The 19,629-nt window shown below is 34.8% G+C and overlaps 1 protein-coding gene across 1 annotated transcript; it reads left to right on the plus strand.

Moving 5' to 3' along the window:
- Positions 1–2,301: 2,301 nt before the first annotated feature.
- On the plus strand, positions 2,302–19,433 carry LOC143241715 (follistatin-like). Its single transcript, XM_076484942.1, has 2 exons — positions 2,302–2,455; positions 19,014–19,433. The coding sequence occupies exons 1-2, from the start codon at positions 2,302–2,304 to the stop codon at positions 19,223–19,225; spliced, it is 366 nt and encodes a 121-aa protein (XP_076341057.1). The 3' UTR covers positions 19,226–19,433.
- The last annotated feature ends 196 nt before the right edge of the window (positions 19,434–19,629 follow it).

The following is a 19,629-nucleotide window of genomic DNA, read 5'->3' on the forward strand; positions in this document are numbered from 1 at the left end:
AACAACATTGAGAGCTTTATAACTCTCTTAACACACAGGATTAGACTGGTTATATAAGGAACTCAAGATTAATGTTAGAGCTTTCCTTTAAAATATTTGTTTTCAAGAGTAAATGGCTTTACAAAATAATGTACACTAAGCTACATAAAATTCTAGAATATTTAAGTTTCCTGACACTAAGAATTTAGACTCAATCTTTTAAATTCTGATTTATTTTATTTGTTAAAACGATACACCGACATACCAAACGAATTTAGACCCGAAAGTCTATCAACGTGACTTTTCAAAAGTGAAAGATATTTTGTTTTTTGTAGTGCAATAGATGGGCGTGGTCGTAATGGTTCAAACTCTAGTTTGAGAGAAACTTTCTACAGTGAAACTGATCATGTCGTTCTTACACAAACAGTGGTTCCTGAGATCACCCTGACTGTTAAAATAATGCAAACCTAACGGACACTGTTACGTTTAGAATGTTTTTCCACCTAATAAATAATTGCTTTTCTATTTTGGATAATGATAAATATCAGATTTGTTTCTATCAAATTGAAATGTTACTCATCACAAGTTAAAAACACTTAACGAGCGCAGTCTTTGTTGTTAATACATTTCGCAGAATCTTTTATTCATTTAGGTCAACTTCCACACACATAGCAAGCAAAAGGAATATAATATACTTACTGACCACCACTTCCACACACATATCAAGCAAAAAGAATATAATATACTTACTGACCACCACTTCCACACACATAGCAAGCAAAAGGAATATAATATACTTACTGACCACCACTTCCACACACATAGCAAGCAAAAGGAATATAATATACTTACTGACCACCACTTCCAAACATATACCAGGCATAAGGAATATAATATACTTACTGACCACCACTTCCACACACAGCAAGCAAAAGGAATATAATATACTTACTGACCACCACTTCCAAACATATACCAGGCATAAGGAATATAATATACTTACTGACCACCACTTCCACACACATAGCAAGCAAAAAGAATATAATATACTTACTGACCACCACTTCCACACACATAGCAAGCAAAAGGAATATAATATACTTACTGACCACCACTTCCACACACATATCAAGCAAAAGGAATATAATATACTTACTGACCACCACTTCCACACACATAGCAAGCAAAAGGAATATAATATACTTACTGACCACCACTTCCACACACATAGCAAGCAAAAGGAATATAATATACTTACTGACCACCACTTCCAAACATATACCAGGCATAAGGAATATAATATACTTACTGACCACCACTTCCACACACATAGCAAGCAAAAGGAATATAATATACTTACTGACCACCACTTCCAAACATATATCAGGCATAAGGAATATAATATACTTACTGACCACCACTTCCACACACATAGCAAGCAAAAAGAATATAATATACTTATTGACCACCACTTCCACACACATATCAAGCAAAAGGAATATATTTAGTGATTACAACTTCCAAACATATGCCAAGCCTTAGGTATATACTTACTGATCACTACTTCTAAGCATATACCAGGCATAAGAAATATTCTCACTGACCTGATATGAGACGTCTACCTACTGACAGACACTTCCTAACATACAACTTAAATAAGACATCTACCTCCTGACAAACACTTCCTAACATACAACTTAAATAAGACATCTACCTCCTGACAAACACTTCCTAACATACAACTTAAATAAGACGTCTATCTCCTGACAAACACTTCCTAACATACAACTTAAATAAGACGTCTACCTCCTGACAAACACTTCCTAAGATACAACTTAAATAAGACGCCTACCTACTGACAAACACTTTATTCTGACTACAGACAAAGTACAGATTGTTTTACAATGTTTTGTTTGAACTCGAAAAGATGAGTGTTACAGTTCACAGGGGCTTAGACGAGATATATAAAATAGAGGGTTATATTAGCAGGAAACAAGAAAAAGTACTGAGTGTCTTGGGCATCTCTCATCTTGTTATTGGTATGTATCAGAGGCTGTTTAAATTCATCGTAAATGTTTTATAATCTAGGTCGTGCGAGCACATCTGTCATCACATAGATGTAAGAAATACGTAGAATTATTTCATAACATACCTCTAAACTAATTAGTTTGCAATAACAGCTTTATTACTTCATAAACATTGTAAAATAATTAATCGTTTGAAGCATACTCGGAAGTGTAACATGAATGGCGGTCTAGTAACCTACAGACGAATGGTTGGGCGTGTAATCTTAAGCCACACCTCCAGTGCAGCACGTGGCTTATGCGCGCGCGAGTTTACTATGAATACGACGATCAGTACAAGTGGTACAAAAGACCCGTAAAGAGGTTAGAAGACGGGACGTGCGTCATGTATTTGTTCCTTGTTCTCTTTTATTCCTTCACATTCGTGTGGTTTTATATTATACTAGCAGAAGGTGAGGACTGGCTTTGTTTTAAATATGTTAAATTAATATAACATAAACTGATAAATCATAATGTAACAGGTGTGTTGTTTTGTATTATATTAGCAGAAGGTGAGGACTGGCTTTGTTTTAAATATGTTAAATTAATATTACCTAATCTGTAAAATTATAATGTAACAGGTGTGTTGTTTTGTATTATGTTAGCAGAAGGCGAGGACTGGCTTTGTTTTAAATATGTTAAATTAATATTACCTAATCTGTAAAATTATAATGTAACAGGTGTGTTGTTTTGTATTATGTTAGCAGAAGGCGAGGACTGGCTTTGTTTTAAATATGTTAAATTAATATTACATAAACTGATAAATCATAATGTAACAGGTGTGTTGTTTTGTATTATGTTAGCAGAAGGTGAGGACTGGCTTTGCTTTAAATATGTTAAATTAATATTACATAAACTGATAAATCATAATGTAACAGGTGTGTTGTTTTGTATTATAACAGCAGAAGGTGAGGACTGGCTTTGCTTTAAATATGTTAAATTAATATTACATAAACTGATAAATCATAATGTAACAGGTGTGTTGTTTTGTATTATAACAGCAGAAGGTGAGGACTGGCTTTGTTTTAAATATGTTAAATTAATATTACATAAACTGATAAATCATGATGTAACAGGTGTGTTGTTTTGTATTATAACAGCAGAAGGTGAGGACTGGCTTTGTTTTAAGTATGTTAAATGAATATTACATAAACTGATAAATATTGATGTAACAGGTGTGTTGTTTTGTATTATGTTAGCAGAAGGTGAGGACTGGCTTTGTCTTAAATATGTTAAATGAATATTACATAAACTGATAAATCATAATGTAACAGGTGTGTTGTTTTGTATTATAATAGCAGAAGGTGAGGACTGGCTTTGTTTTAAATATGTTAAATTAATATTACATAAACTGATAAATCATGATGTAACAGGTGTGTTGTTTTATATTATATCAGCAGAAGGTGAGGACTTGTTTTGTATTAAATATGTTAAGCAGTTGTTACCCTACTTATTGCAGGGAAGTTGAATGGTTTTAAGGGTTAACCAACTTACAACTCCACTGTTACAGGGAAAAGTAGACCAATTTCAGGGCTTAGCAGATTAGTATTTCACGATTTCGTATTAGGCTTAATAATGCGCCACTAACCAGCAACTGTTTTTAACAACAGTATTAGTTTGTAGTTATAAGATAAAATCAGACACTCTGTAACGTCCTGTCGTAGAGACGTTACGAACATACATTATTTCACGAAGCTTCGATTTCTTGTTTCGTAAGCTTTCAATTCTGCTTTAAATATTTTAATTATATTGATAAAGAACACTTGTGCATCTGAAGAATTTGATCTGATAAACAGCTGCAGACGGTAACGGATAACTTCTCGCCTTTAATAACGTGTCTTTATGACGTCACAGCTTTACGTAAGGAACTAACACATCTCGTCGCAAACGAACGTGAACCGATTTGTGACTAATATATAAGGCACAAACGTCGCTAATCACGTGATCGCACTTGTGAGTTAAAGTACAAAACATTATTTCCGGTAAATGGGTGGTTTTTTTCCTGCCGATAATAGAATGGTTCCACCTGATACAACATCAAAGGCTTTAGCTGGGAAATTTTTTGTTGGTATGGTATTTGTAAGTCGATTGGATTGTCATTACCCATCGTTGTTTATGTGTTTTACAAATGAAATGTGACAAATAGAACATTTGATACTTATTGTCAGCGAGACATCTGGCAAGTAATTAAAAAAATTGTCATTGTAAATGATGCACGGATGGCAGCGTGAAAAATAATACAAACAATAATTTTGGGATGATGCAGCTATACATAAGTCTTTCGTATTTAGTATTAAAATTTTGTGCTACCCTGTGAAATACACAAGTACAAAACGGTTGCAAGGTCGGTCAGTTTGACCAATCTCGTAGGAAGAGTCTGTAATATTGTGTAATAATCAAGATATGTTTTGGTTTTTCTTGTGCGTGTGTCCTAGGCTCTTCTTGCCTATTCTGACATGACCATGATATGATAAATTGACTTTTACGTCACGTATACATTCATTATATTTTAATATTGAGTTTTCTACTTGCAACATTCATTTAATGTTCATCTATTATTGAGTGGTAATTCCTGTTTGGCCCTGTACTTAGGCGTTTTAAAGGAACATCACATTTCTGTAACAAAACTAACTGCAAAGGGTAATAATACTGTTGTTTACACCAGAATTATGATTTTTAAAAATTATAATCAGTTATTACAACTAAGCGATGGCATTGTGTACTACCAAGAAACGTACATAATGCAAAAAGGGTTAAATTGACGTTAATAAGAAAGCAATTATAGTAATCACGATTGAAATATTAATAATGATAAAGATGAACAGTTTGGTGGGTTGATCACTTTCTGGTCTCATATCTTAGCGACGGTTTCTTGCCTCGTTTTTGGGTTTGTTGAGTAGAGAAATTGGCTAAAGTGAGTGGAAACCATCTTTTAAACTAAAACTTTATGTTATTGTTTATATTTAGTGTGTATTATGCCTATTGAGTACCTCGGACTTAGAGTCTACTGTAACTGATATTTTTCGTGTCAGTTACTCAGTAGAACGGTTCGTTTTGGTTCTTTCTTTGCTATATTTCACATGTTGCTCATGTTTCAGGTAAGAAGTAGCATTGGGTTAATTCAACTCAAATATTCAATCTCGTGCGAGCGTGAGCTAAATAGCCAATCAGATCAGAGACCTCTGTAGTTTAGCCAACAGCACCGACTTCCATGATGTCTCTCTTCGGTTTTTTCAAATTTTGAAAAAAAAACGTAATTAACTGTCACTTTTAAAACATGACCACAACTAAAATGTGAAGGTATTCATAAACATCAAGGTTCAAACCCACAATTTACAGTCCACTGTGCTAAGAGAAGAAATGTTTAATTTTAATCATTTTTTCATAGTTTATTGTTAAACTGAATTTTTAGAAAAACAGTTCGTCGGTAAAATCACTATGCTATAATTTTTTTGTCAAGTCGAAGATGGTCACTAGTAAATTACGGGAACATAAGTGTCCATTTCGAGTGTATTGGTTTGTTTATTTATCTACGTGAAAAACCGGATAAGGGTTGTATGTTCTGATTTTGACATGAAGATGGCTGGTCACACATCACACACTCTTGGGTTACTCTTTTTACCAACAAATAGTAGGATTGTTCGTCACATTATAACATTCCCACTTCTAAAAGGACAAACATATTCGGTGACGGGATTCGAACCTTTAGCCCTTGAATTACGCGTCGAGTATTTTTAATACAGTGAAGCATATTTTAAGTACACTGAACATCAGAGAAGATTTTCTGAAAAGTGGGTCGTGATTCGTTTAGAAACAAGGTGGTTATTAAGAAACGAGTGTGTTTCAAAAACAGTTCTGGTTAATGGAATATTTTACTCTTGAATCGCAGTGAAACAAGTGCAACTGACGTCAAATATAAAAGAGATTAATGAATAACGTGCGTGAAAAAATGAACATACACATACCACCAGATGAAGATTTCTACAACATAGCGATGTCAGGAAACATCGCGTATTTCAGGATAGTTAGAACACCTGTTTGACTTTCAATAGACAGTAGAACGACAGGGAACAAAAGGTTACTGACCCCCCCCCCCTCACGTCTCTAGACAGATTTACAATATTGTTACACCCGTCTAAGGAATGAGTGAGGGGCAAGACGTTAAAACTACTTCCTTGTTGTTAAGTGCACAGCTACACAATGGACTCTGTGCCTACCGCAGGGATTGATTCTGGATTTTAACGTTATTTGCCCTCAAACTTACCGCTGAGCAACATTAAAACTGGTTGTTTGTTGTTGGACGTGTCAGTTATCTTCGCTTTAGGTTAGAACAACTTTATGAGCTAAATAATAAAATATTGTCTTTCAAAGTGTAGAAGGAAGTTTAGAAGTGCGCGCCGCCCTGTTGTAAACGTTAAGAACTAGCGGTGTGACACAGCAACGAACCTCAGGTGCTCCGGATGATAAGCCCTGAGAAAACCGGGGCTTAGCTCGAAGAACCCTCTCTTTCTGATTGTCTGTCGACCAGAACACTTGCAACAACCTTGTGGTTACTACACAGGGGTTAGGTCACAGAACAGAAATTACGTTATGGATTGATTAGTCCAGGGAACGTCATTTTGTACGCATGTTCATTTCGTGTTTTCAAGACCTTGTATGTAGTTCATTTTGAGAGTGTGCCTTCAAACAAGAGGTTTATCTCGTCAAAGAAAACATTTCCAAGGATTTCATATTATATGTTTGTGTTACCAGTTGAAGTCAGAAACACCATTAGAGTAAAAGATTCCCTTTAAGATTGTAAAGCACAGAACTATACGACAGACCGCCTGTGCTAAGCCAACTAATGCTATCTAAACACAGCTTTTATCGTTGTAGGTCTTGCTGCTGTGCCACTGGGAGACAACTTCACCTTAAATCATAATATACAAACAAAGCTAAGCCTAACATACATAAACTGCTGGCAATCAAAGGAAAACAGTATTTGATAATATGAGGCTGAACATTGTTTGAAAGAAACTGTCTGATTCAGAAACTGATGAAAACCAGCTATAAAATGAATTATCTGAATTTGAAATTGACTACAGAAAGGTTTTTTTCATCGAAAGAAATTGGGTCATATGAAGCAAAAGAGACCTTCGGAGGTTAGCTGTTCGTGAGATATTTGGAAATATATTACTTACTTCAGTTTATCACAGGTGTCCATATTCATGAAATAATTCTAGATTCTTTGAGTTAAAACACGATACTCCTTCATTAATTTGTGATTTTCTGTTTCACAACACGTTATTCACAGCTGTGAACCTCAACCACGTTTCACAACACGTTATTCACAGCTGTAAACCTCAACCACGTTTCACAACACGTTATTCACAGCTGTGAACCTCAACCACGTTTCACAACACGTTATTCACAGCTGTAAACCTCAACCACGTTTCATAACACATTATTCAGCTGTAAACCTCAACCACGTTTCACAACACATTATTCAGCTGTAAACCTCAACCATGTTTCACAACACGTTATTCACAGCTGTAAACCTCAACCACGTTTCACAACACGTTATTCAGCTGTAAACCTCAACCACGTTTCACAACACGTTATTCACAGCTGTAAACCTCAACCATGTTTCACAACACGTTATTCACAGCTGTAAACCTCAACCACGTTTCACAACACGTTATTCACAGCTGTAAACCTCAACCACGTTTCACAACACGTTATTCAGCTGTAAACCTCAACCATGTTTCACAACACGTTATTCACAGCTGTAAACCTCAACCATGTTTCACAACACGTTATTCACAGCTGTAAACCTCAACCACGTTTCACAACACGTTATTCACAGCTGTAAACCTCAACCACGTTTCACAACACGTTATTCATAGCTGTGAACCTCAACCACGTTTCACAACACGTTATTCACAGCTGTAAACCTCAACCACGTTTCACAACACGTTATTCACAGCTGTAAACCTCAACCACGTTTCACAACACGTTATTCACAGCTGTAAACCTCAACCACGTTTCACAACACGTTATTCACAGCTGTAAACCTCAACCACGTTTCACAACACGTTATTCACAGCTGTAAACCTCAACCATGTTTCACAACACATTATTCAGCTGTAAACCTCAACCACGTTTCACAACACGTTATTCACAGCTGTGAACCTCAACCACGTTTCACAACACGTTATTCACAGCTGTAAACCTCAACCACGTTTCACAACACGTTATTCACAGCTGTAAACCTCAACCACGTTTCATAACACATTATTCAGCTGTAAACCTCAACCACGTTTCACAACACATTATTCAGCTGTAAACCTCAACCATGTTTCACAACACGTTATTCATAGCTGTAAACCTCAACCACGTTTCATAACACATTATTCAGCTGTAAACCTCAACCACGTTTCACAACACATTATTCAGCTGTAAACCTCAACCATGTTTCACAACACGTTATTCATAGCTGTAAACCTCAACCACGTTTCACAACACGTTATTCACAGCTGTAAACCTCAACCATGTTTCACAACACGTTATTCACAGCTGTAAACCTCAACCACGTTTCACAACACGTTATTCACAGCTGTAAACCTCAACCACGTTTCACAACACGTTATTCACAGCTGTAAACCTCAACCACGTTTCACAACACGTTATTCATAGCTGTAAACCTCAACCACGTTTCACAACACGTTATTCACAGCTGTAAACCTCAACCACGTTTCACAACACGTTATTCACAGCTGTAAACCTCAACCACGTTTCACAACACGTTATTCACAGCTGTAAACCTCAACCATGTTTCACAACACGTTATTCACAGCTGTAAACCTCAACCACGTTTCACAACACGTTATTCACAGCTGTAAACCTCAACCACGTTTCACAACACGTTATTCACAGCTGTAAACCTCAACCACGTTTCACAACACGTTATTCACAGCTGTAAACCTCAACCACGTTTCACAACACGTTATTCACAGCTGTAAACCTCAACCATTTCTGGATTTAACTTCGAATGCTGTCTATAAAGGCTTATCGGAATATTTTTCTATATTATTCTTTACTGTATTTTTTGTTTCATTTCCTATAAACCCCATCAGGTTGTTTTATAAATTGTTTACACACGGAGCTCTCACAGGATATTAATTCAGTGCCAGCTTTATTAACAAAAAACTGTCTGAGAAATCCCTCGCTCACGTGACACATTTTTGTAGGTGACAACAAAAGGATTTAAATATATGTAAAGTTGTTTACAATTCACCCTCTGTATTTCTCTGTAGTTCAATGTTTCAGTTCTACCGGTGGTTCATTGTTTCCATACTACCGGTGGTCCACTGTTTTCATACTACCGGTGGTCCACTGTTTCTATACTACCGGTGTTTCACTGTTTCCATACTACCGGTGGTCCACTGTTTTCATACTACCGGTGGTCCACTGTTTCCATACTACCGGTGTTTCACTGTTTCCATACTACCGATGGTCCACTGTTTCCATACTACCGGTGTTTCACTGTTTTCATACTACCGGTGGTCCACTGTTTTCATACCACTGGTGTTTCACTGTTTCTATACTACCGGTGGTTCACTGCTTCCATACTACCGGTGGTCCACTGTTTTCATACTACCGGTGGTCCACTGTTTCCATACTACCGGTGTTTCACTGTTTCCATACTACCGGTGGTCCACTGTTTTCATACTACCGGTGGTCCACTGTTTTCATACCACTGGTGTTTCACTGTTTCTATACTACCGGTGGTTCACTGCTTCCGTGTTTTCGGTGATACACTGTTTCCATACTACCTGTGGTTCACTGTTTCCGTACCACAGGTGGTCCACTGTTTCCATACTACCAGTGGTCCACTATTTCTATACTACCGGTGGTCCACGTTTTCTATACTACCGGTAGTTCACTGTTTCTATACTACCGGTGGTTCACTGTTTCTATACTCCCAGTGGTCCACTATTTCTATACTACCGGTGGTCCACTATTTCTATACTACCGGTGGTCCACGTTTTCTATACTACCGGTGGTTCACTGTTTCTATACTACCTGTGGTTCACTGTTTCTATACTACTTGTGGTCCACTATTTCTATACTACCTGTAGTTCACTATTTCTATACTACCGGTGGTCCACTGTTTCCATACTACCGGTGGTCCACTGTTTCATACTACTAGTTTTCAAAGTAGTTTGAGATTGAGTTTCTTCGACACTAAAAACCTTTGACTTTTTTCTCCTTTCCCCTAAAATATTAGTTATGGTCAAATCACAGAAGAGTAATCTAAGTGTTGGCGGTGGGTGCTGCTGATGACTACTTTCTCTTGAGTCTATCTGTCCATAATGAGGAACATGGTTGTTGGGGAACTTTGCGCTATTATTCGAAAATAAACACGCTTTTTCGAAATAGCTATATATGTTTTAGGGGGTATTGGCTTTCCTACTAGCGTGGATCTTTCAATCTCTATTATAGGATTAGCCTCTTGGTTTCAGACTTCATAGGTTGATAATATGCCGTACATCTGTGTATAAAAAATACACAAAAGAGACGTATTGAAAGTAAAGACACCGCACGCACCGCGACGCATGTTTACATTAGACGTGACTTTTTAAGTGGTTTGAACGCGACTCACTTCTTGGCACGCGGCCAAGCACGGTCAGTGTTTCTTGTCATTGAATTTTTTTGTACTAAATTAACAGTTGTTGTTGCTTTTGTGGATTTTTGTAAAGAAAATAGTGCTTCACTCTGATTTAATAAACTTAACAGGATAATTAAAAATAAAACATTCTCTGTTCAACTGTTCATTGGAGCTCTTATTAACCCCGAACGTGGATTCTGTCAGATCGGTTACTGGAAGATCAAAAACCGGCCACAGAAAGTATATCTAATTAAAAGTCCGGGGTCAGACTTGTTATCTGATAGTACGAATGTGTTGTGTGTGTTTCTGACAAAGTAATGCACATATGTGATGCAGTTGGAATGACTGTTTCAACATTTGTTTTTTCCAATGATACTCAAGTGAAAACTAACCAAGGAACACGAAAGAGTGTTACTTTAGTAAAGATAAACTGGCATTCACATTGTTTACAGAGTGTTCATCTTGTTTAACAGCATTACTGTTTACTTGTAGAAGATATACTACCATTAACATTGTTTACAGAGTGTTCCTCTTGTTTAACAGCATTACTGTTTACTTGTAGAAGATAAACTACCATTGACATTGTTTACAGAGTGTTCCTCTTGTTTAACAGCATTACTGTTTACTTGTAGAAGATAAACTACCATTAACATTGTTTACAGAGTGTTTCTCTTGTTTAGCAGCATTACTGTTTACTTGTAGAAGATAAACTACCATTAACATTGTTTACAGAGTGTTTCTCTTGTTTAACAGTATTACTGTTTACTTGTAGAAGATAAACTACCATTAACATTGTTTACAGAGTGTTCATCTTGTTTAACAGCATTACTGTTTACTTGTAGAAGATAAACTACCATTAACATTGTTTACAGAGTTTTTCTCTTGTTTAACAGCATTACTGTTTACTTGTAGAATATAAACTGGCATTAACATAGTTTACAGAGTGTTCCTCTTGTTTAACAGCATTACTGTTTACTTGTAGAAGATAAACTACCATTAATATTGTTTACAGAGTGTTCCTCTTGTTTAACAGCATTACTGTTTACTTGTAGAAGATAAACTACCATTAACATTGTTTACAGAGTGTTCCTCTTGTTTAACAGCATTACTGTTTACTTGTAGAAGATAAACTACCATTGACATTGTTTACAGAGTGTTCCTCTTGTTTAGCAGCATTACTGTTTACTTGTAGAAGATAAACTACCATTAACATTGTTTACAGAGTGTTTCTCTTGTTTAACAGTATTACTGTTTACTTGTAGAAGATAAACTACCATTAACATTGTTTACAGAGTGTTCATCTTGTTTAACAGCATTACTGTTTACTTGTAGAAGATAAACTACCATTAACATTGTTTACAGAGTTTTTCTCTTGTTTAACAGCATTACTGTTTACTTGTAGAATATAAACTGGCATTAACATAGTTTACAGAGTGTTCCTCTTGTTTAACAGCATTACTGTTTACTTGTAGAAGATAAACTACCATTAATATTGTTTACAGAGTGTTCCTCTTGTTTAACAGCATTACTGTTTACTTGTAGAAGATAAACTACCATTAACATTGTTTACAGAGTGTTTCTCTTGTTTAACAGTATTACTATTTACTTGTAGAAGATAAACTACCATTAACATTGTTTACAGAGTGTTTCTCTTGTTTAACAGCATTACTGTTTACTTGTATAAGATAAACTACCATTAACATTGTTTACAGAGTGTTACTCTTGTTTAACAGTATTACTGTTTACTTGTATAAGATAAACTACCATTAACATTGTTTACAGAGTGTTCCTCTTGTTTAACAGCATTACTGTTTACTTGTAGAAGATAAACTACCATCAACATTGTTTACAGAGTGTTCCTCTTGTTTAACAGCATTACTGTTTACTTGTAGAAGATAAACTATCATTAACATTGTTTACAGAGTGTTCCTCTTGTTTAACAGTATTACTGTTTACTTGTAGAAGATAAACTATCATTCACATTGTTTACAGAGTGTTCCTCTTGTTTAACAGCATTACTGTTTACTTGTAGAAGATAAACTACCATTAACATTGTTTACAGAGTGTTCCTCTTGTTTAACAGCATTACTGTTTACATGTAGAAGATAAACTATCATTAACATTGTTTACAGAGTGTTCCTCTTGTTTAACAGCATTACTGTTTACTTTAGTAAAGATAAACTGGCATTAACATTGTTCACAGAGTGTTTCTCTTGTTTAACAGTATTACTGTTTACTTGTAGAAGATAAACTACCATTAACATTGTTTACAGAGTGTTCATCTTGTTTAACAGCATTACTGTTTACTTGAAAAAGTAAACTACCATTAACATTGTTTACAGAGTGTTTATCTTGTTTAACAGCATTACTGTTTACTTGTAGAAGATATACTACCATTAACATTGTTTACAGAGTGTTCCTCTTGTTTAACAGCATTACTGTTTACTTGTAGAAGATATACTACCATTAACATTGTTTACAGAGTGTTCCTCTTGTTTAACAGCATTACTGTTTACTTGTAGAAGATATATTACCATTAACATTGTTTACAGAGTGTTTCTCTTGTTTAACAGCATTACTGTTTACTTGTAGAAGATATATTACCATTAACATTGTTTACAGAGTGTTTCTCTTGTTTAACAGCATTACTGTTTCTATTGAATCGTATTTATCAATGTGTTAGGAGTAAATCTATCTTCTAAGTTGGCGAACTATAACGATAATAAATAATATTTCAATCACTATTATGATGAGTTCTGGATTGGCTGAAATGCATCGTCAGCAATGAATATAATAAGCATACTGTGGATGGAATACTGAAGTTACATATATATATTTGTTTTCTAACAGGTTCCCTAACATCAGTTTGATATAATAAGAAATGTCATAGAGACCATTCCTATTGGTCAGAAAACGTTGTGATGTCATGTAGAACTTCGTGATGTGAACTTGAAGTGAAAATGTATTCTCAAGACGGATGGTATGGGTATTAGTACTTTAACTAAAATAACGTACAGAACGACGTTGCTTGAAATAACGGGCAACGGTTAGTTGCAAACTCTCTTTATTAACCTGAAGTTGACCTAAGAAGGTCGAAACGTTGTTCTGTTTATTTGGTTGTTTGAAATTAAGCACTAAGCTACAGAAAGGAGTATCTGTGCTCTGCCCACCATGGGTATCGAAACCCGGTTTTTAGCGCTATGAGTCCGCATACAAACCGTTGTGTTACTTGGGAGGTAATTTGTTCTGTACTTTATTTTAATTAAAGTGCTAATACCATTACCAGCCGTCTTGAGATTACGCCATATAGGACTGTTTTATTATTAAGTACCCTAATGGATATATCACTTTACTTCACCGTGCTAAGGGTTTTCTGTGTACTACTACCGTTCCGTTATAACGTACTTCATTGGTCTAAAGGTTGTATCACTTTACCTTACCGTGCTAAGGGTTTTCTCTGTACCACCACCGTTCCGTTATAACGTAGTTTATTGATCTAAAGGTTGTATCACTTTACCTTACCGTGCTAAGGGTTTTCTCTGTACCACCATTGTTCCGTTATAACGTAGTTTATTGATCTAAAAGTTGTATCACTTTACTTTACCGTGCTAAGGGTTTTCTCTGTACCACCATTGTTCCGTTATAACGTAGTTTATTGATCTAAAAGTTGTATCACTTTACTTCACCGTGCTAAGGGTTTTCTCCGTACCACCACCGTTCCGTTTTAAAGAACCAAGAATTTTACGTGCGTTTCCTTCTACTTGTTCAGATCGTCGTCTGATTTTTCTTGTTCTTAAGACTTCGTCTCTTTGTGCTTTGCTTTATGTTTCTTTACGTTTTATTTTAACATACTAGAAATGACTATTATCAGAAACTATATTCAAAATACAAGTGACACAAATATCTCTTGAGTTTCTGGCTTGGGCTGCTTAAACACGTTGAAATCTACGTCAGTGATTGTATCGTTGGTGAACTGGAGAGTTGTAATGGTATCTTTCCATCACTTCAGGTTCACTGAATTATTTATTATTATTTATTAGTGATGGAATTAAAAAAAAATCAAAAATTGTTTTATCGTTACTGTTCAATAACATATACCATGCTTTGCACGTGCGCACTTCTACACGCTCTACGATAATTAAATTGAAATGTTACAGTGAATCAAGTGACCTTAACAAATGTATTGAGTTGTAAACATACCATCCACGACCTGCGAAATGTCATATATAAACAGATCCCTTCAAAAGTTAAGTCTGCTACCAAGTGGCGGTGGGTGTCTGTGTCAGATTGGTTTGATGAAATAAAACAGAATCACAGAAACGGACTAGAACGGACTACTAACACGAACAGCTCGGGTTAATGGTAAACGTACGTGTTACAAGACTGAATAAACGTTGTCTCTCAGGTGCTCAGGAATACATGTGTTTTGAGCATGATTTATCAGAGCACATCAAATAAATATGAAATGGACTTTAGAAGATCAAACATAACTGTTAGACATTCCTTTCTAGTGATATTAATATTAACATGTAAAAATCCCTCTGTAACTGAAGAGCAAATAAAAAAACTACGGTTATATCACACAGACTAGGTGATTAACTGTCTAATTCCAGACACTCGTTAAAAATACAAACACTGAAGTCTGAAGGTACAAGTGTTCCTAAAGTAACACATTTTAACAAATACATCTTAGTTTGTTAAAGTTTAACAAAAGTTTTAGCAGCTTAAAGTAAGAGTTCTACAGTTGTACATTTTAGTTGGTTAAAGTTCAACAGAATGTTTAGCAACTTAAAGTAAACGTTCTACAGTTGTACATCTTAGTTGATTAAAGTTCAACAGAAGGTTTAGCAGCTTAAAGTAAACGTTCTACAGTTGTACATCTTAGTTTGTTAAAGTTCAACAGAATGTTTAGCAACTTAAAGTAAGAGTTCTACAGTTGTACATCTTATTTGGTTAAAGTTCAACAGAAGGTTTAGCAACTTAAAGTAAGAGTTCTACAGTTGTACATCTTAGTTGGTTAAAGTTCAACAGAAGGTTTAGCAACTTAAAGTAAACGTTCTACAGTTGTACATCTTAGTTGGTTAAAGTTCAACAGAATGTTTAGCAGCTTAAAATAAACGTTCTACAGTTGTACATCTTAGTTGGTTAAAGTTCAACAGAAGGTTTAGCAATTTAAAGTAAACGTTCTACAGCTGTACATCTTAGTTTGTTAAAGTTCAACAGAAGGTTTAGCAACTTAAAGTAAACGTTCTACAGTTGTACATCTTAGTTGGTTAAAGTTCAACAGAAGGTTTAGCAGCTTAAAGTAAAAGTTGTACACTCATGTCCGTGTTGTAGTTTTTGCATAAACAGAACTTCAGCCGAGGTCTAACAATCGTAGTATTTACATATTAATTCAATTATTTTTCTCAAGTTTCTTTTTCGAAAAACGCGTTAAATAGCTTTCGTGGGAACAGAAACAAACAGCTGTTGGTATTTTCAGTGAAATGATTTAATTAAACACTCGTAACATACAGCCTTTGTGGCCCCTCTAACATTTGAAAGCGAGCGCCGACATTAATACAGTCACGTAAAAGAAGAACATGCTGAGCAATCGTAATGAATTCCAAGAACAAAAACAACAGCGACACCTGCTTTATTACATAAAAACTCCAGGATTTCGAGCAAGATCAAATCAAATCTCTGGTAAGTTTCCAAACAGTTTCCTGGTTGTTTTCCGGGCTTAATACATGACGTAATGCTAGAAAATGTAGTGGCGTCAAGCAGTCTGGCAGTCCAACGTGGAGGTCAACAAGAACTTGGTAAAAAAATGTGTCAGTTTTCTTTTAAATTGTTAAAAACCTTTCGTAACCAACAACACCCTCTTACGTTCTTTTCAATAAAACAATTAAGAATACTTAATTTAAGGAAGAGTTTATGGATAGCTACACATTATTACGTCATATTTAGAATGGATAGCTACACCTTATTACGTCACACTTAGAATGGATAGCTACACATTACTACGTCATATTTAGAGTGGATAGCTACACCTTATTACGTCATATTTAGAAAAATGTCTTTAAGTGATTGCAATTCATAGCTGTGCAATAAACAAAAATATTCTCAAATCACTTACAACAACTGTCTAACTATTGTATCAATACTACCTAGTACACATTAGTTAGTTAACACACTGTTTATTATCTGTCTAACTATTGTATCAATACTACATAGTACACATTAGTTAGTTAACACACTGTTTATTATCTGTCTAACTATTGTATCAATACTACATAGTACACATTAGTTAGTTAACACACTGTTTATTATCTGTCTAACTATTGTATCAATACTACATAGTACACATTAGTTCGTTAACACACTGTTTATTATCTGTCTAACTATTGTATCAATACTACATAGTACACATTAGTTAGTTAACACACTGTTTATTATCTGTCTAACTATTGTACTAATACTACATAGTACACATTAGTTAGTTAACACACTGTTTATTATCTGTCTAACTATTGTATCAATACTACATAGTACACATTAGTTAGTTAACACACTGTTTATTATCTGTCTAACTATTGTATCAATACTACATAGTACACATTAGTTCGTTAACACACTGTTTATTATCTGTCTAACTATTGTATCAATACTACATAGTACACATTAGTTAGTTAACACACTGTTTATTATCTGTCTAACTATTGTACTAATACTACATAGTACACATTAGTTAGTTAACACACTGTTTATTATCTGTCTAACTATTGTATTAATACTACATAGTACACATTATTTACTTAACACACTGTTTATTATCTGTCTAACTATTGTATCAATACTACATAGTACACATTAGTTAGTTAACACACTGTTTATTATCTGTCTAACTATTGTATTAACACTACATAGTACACATTAGTTAGTTAACACACTGTTTATTATCTGTCTAACTATTGTATTAATACTACATAGTACACATTAGTTAGTTAACACACTGTTTATTATCTGTCTAACTATTGTACTAATACTACATAGTACACATTAGTTAGTTAACACACTGTTTATTATCTGTCTAACTATTGTATTAACACTACATAGTACACATTAGTTAGTTAACACACTGTTTATTATCTGTCTAACTATTGTATTAATACTACATAGTACACATTAGTTAGTTAACACACTGTTTATTATCTGTCTAACTATTGTACTAATACTACATAGTACACATTAGTTAGTTAACACACTGTTTATTATCTGTCTAACTATTGTATTAACACCACATAGTACACATTAGTTAGTTAACACACTGTTCATCATCTGTTTAACTATTGTATCAATACTACATAGTACACATTAGTTAGTTACACACTGTTCATCATCTGTTTAACTATTGTATTAATACTACATTGTACAATTAGTTAGTTACACACTGTTCATCATCTGTCTAAGTATTGTATCAATACTACATAGTATACATTAGTTAGTTACACACTGTTCATCATCTGTCTAACTATTCTATTAATACTACATTGTACACATTAGTTAGTTACACACTGTTCATCATCTGTCTAACTATTGTATCAATACTACATAGTACACATTAGTTGGTTACACACTGTTCATCATCTGTCTAACTATTGTATCAATACTACATAGTACACATTAGTTAGTTACACACTGTTCATCATCTGTCTAACTATTGTATTAATACTACATAGTACTCACTAGTTAGTTACACACTGTTCATCATCTGTCTAACTATTGTATCAATACTACATAGTACACATTAGTTAGTTAACACACTGTTCATCAACTGTTTAACTATTGTATTAATAAACAGAATTGAAGTTCATCATTGATGACGTCAACAATTCAGCTTATCTGCTGTGCTCATGCGTGTGTTTTCTGGACCAGGCGCAACCCACAAGTCTTTATTTACCTTTGTTATGGCATCGATGTGCAGACGGAGTTAGTATGGAAAGAAAGAGTACATTTTCTTTATTATGGTAACGTCGTGTGTATTGTAAGCATTGTTGGTTTGAGACAGGTAACATTTAAATCTTACCATAACACAAAGTGAGCTACATTCGTCCGAATTTAATTGTACTTGATTGGAGAATGTAGTGGCGGTCTATTGCATCACATGAATGGTGATGGTCAGTGTTATTTTATAGTTAAAACTATTAAAAATGTTACACCAAGATCGAAACTCAAACAGTATTCAGAGGTTCTGTTGTTATGTTTCTAAGTATCATATGCTGTGAGAAAGGCGGTTATTGTACTTGTTTGTTATAAACGTGTATACATTTGTCTTCTAGCGGGATATTGTTGGTTTAAAGTTAACAAGAACGGACGCTGTACCACACTTTTTGAAGGAAACATCTCCCGTCAAGACTGCTGCTCGGACGGCAGAGCCAACACAGCCTGGACAAAACAGGACTTATCATCTGGTCAGCTGTTCTACTGGAGGGTTTTTGGAGGCGGTGTGCCATGTCAGCCGTGTAAAGGTCAGCTTCTGATAGCAAATTAGTGAAATATTATTGTAAGAGAAAACAAACTCCAAGACTGGGGTCAAGCCTATGATCTTCAGCCAACAGTGTCAATGCTGTTCAATCTGTTCACTTACAATAACATTTCTTAGAATGTGTAAAGAGGTTGTTAAAGAAAATATGAAAGTTTTCTATCATTAAACACAAGATACTAACTGTAGAAATAGATTAAAGCACATATGAAACAAAGTTCTATTCCTCTAAAATAAGGTGTTAACAGTATAAACAAATTATATAGTAAATAAGAAAGTTTTAGACATTGCACGGTAGTGACGCCTATCGCATTTCCATCGGTAGGCCTGTGTTTACTGTTTGAAATTAGTCTATCGACTGTTCGGCGATAATTACCTAGTACCTTGTATGTCAAATGCTGGCTTTCCCTAAT

This window comes from Tachypleus tridentatus, unplaced genomic scaffold, assembly GCF_004210375.1.
Source record: "Tachypleus tridentatus isolate NWPU-2018 unplaced genomic scaffold, ASM421037v1 Hic_cluster_1, whole genome shotgun sequence".
NCBI classification, from domain to species: domain Eukaryota; kingdom Metazoa; phylum Arthropoda; class Merostomata; order Xiphosura; family Limulidae; genus Tachypleus; species Tachypleus tridentatus.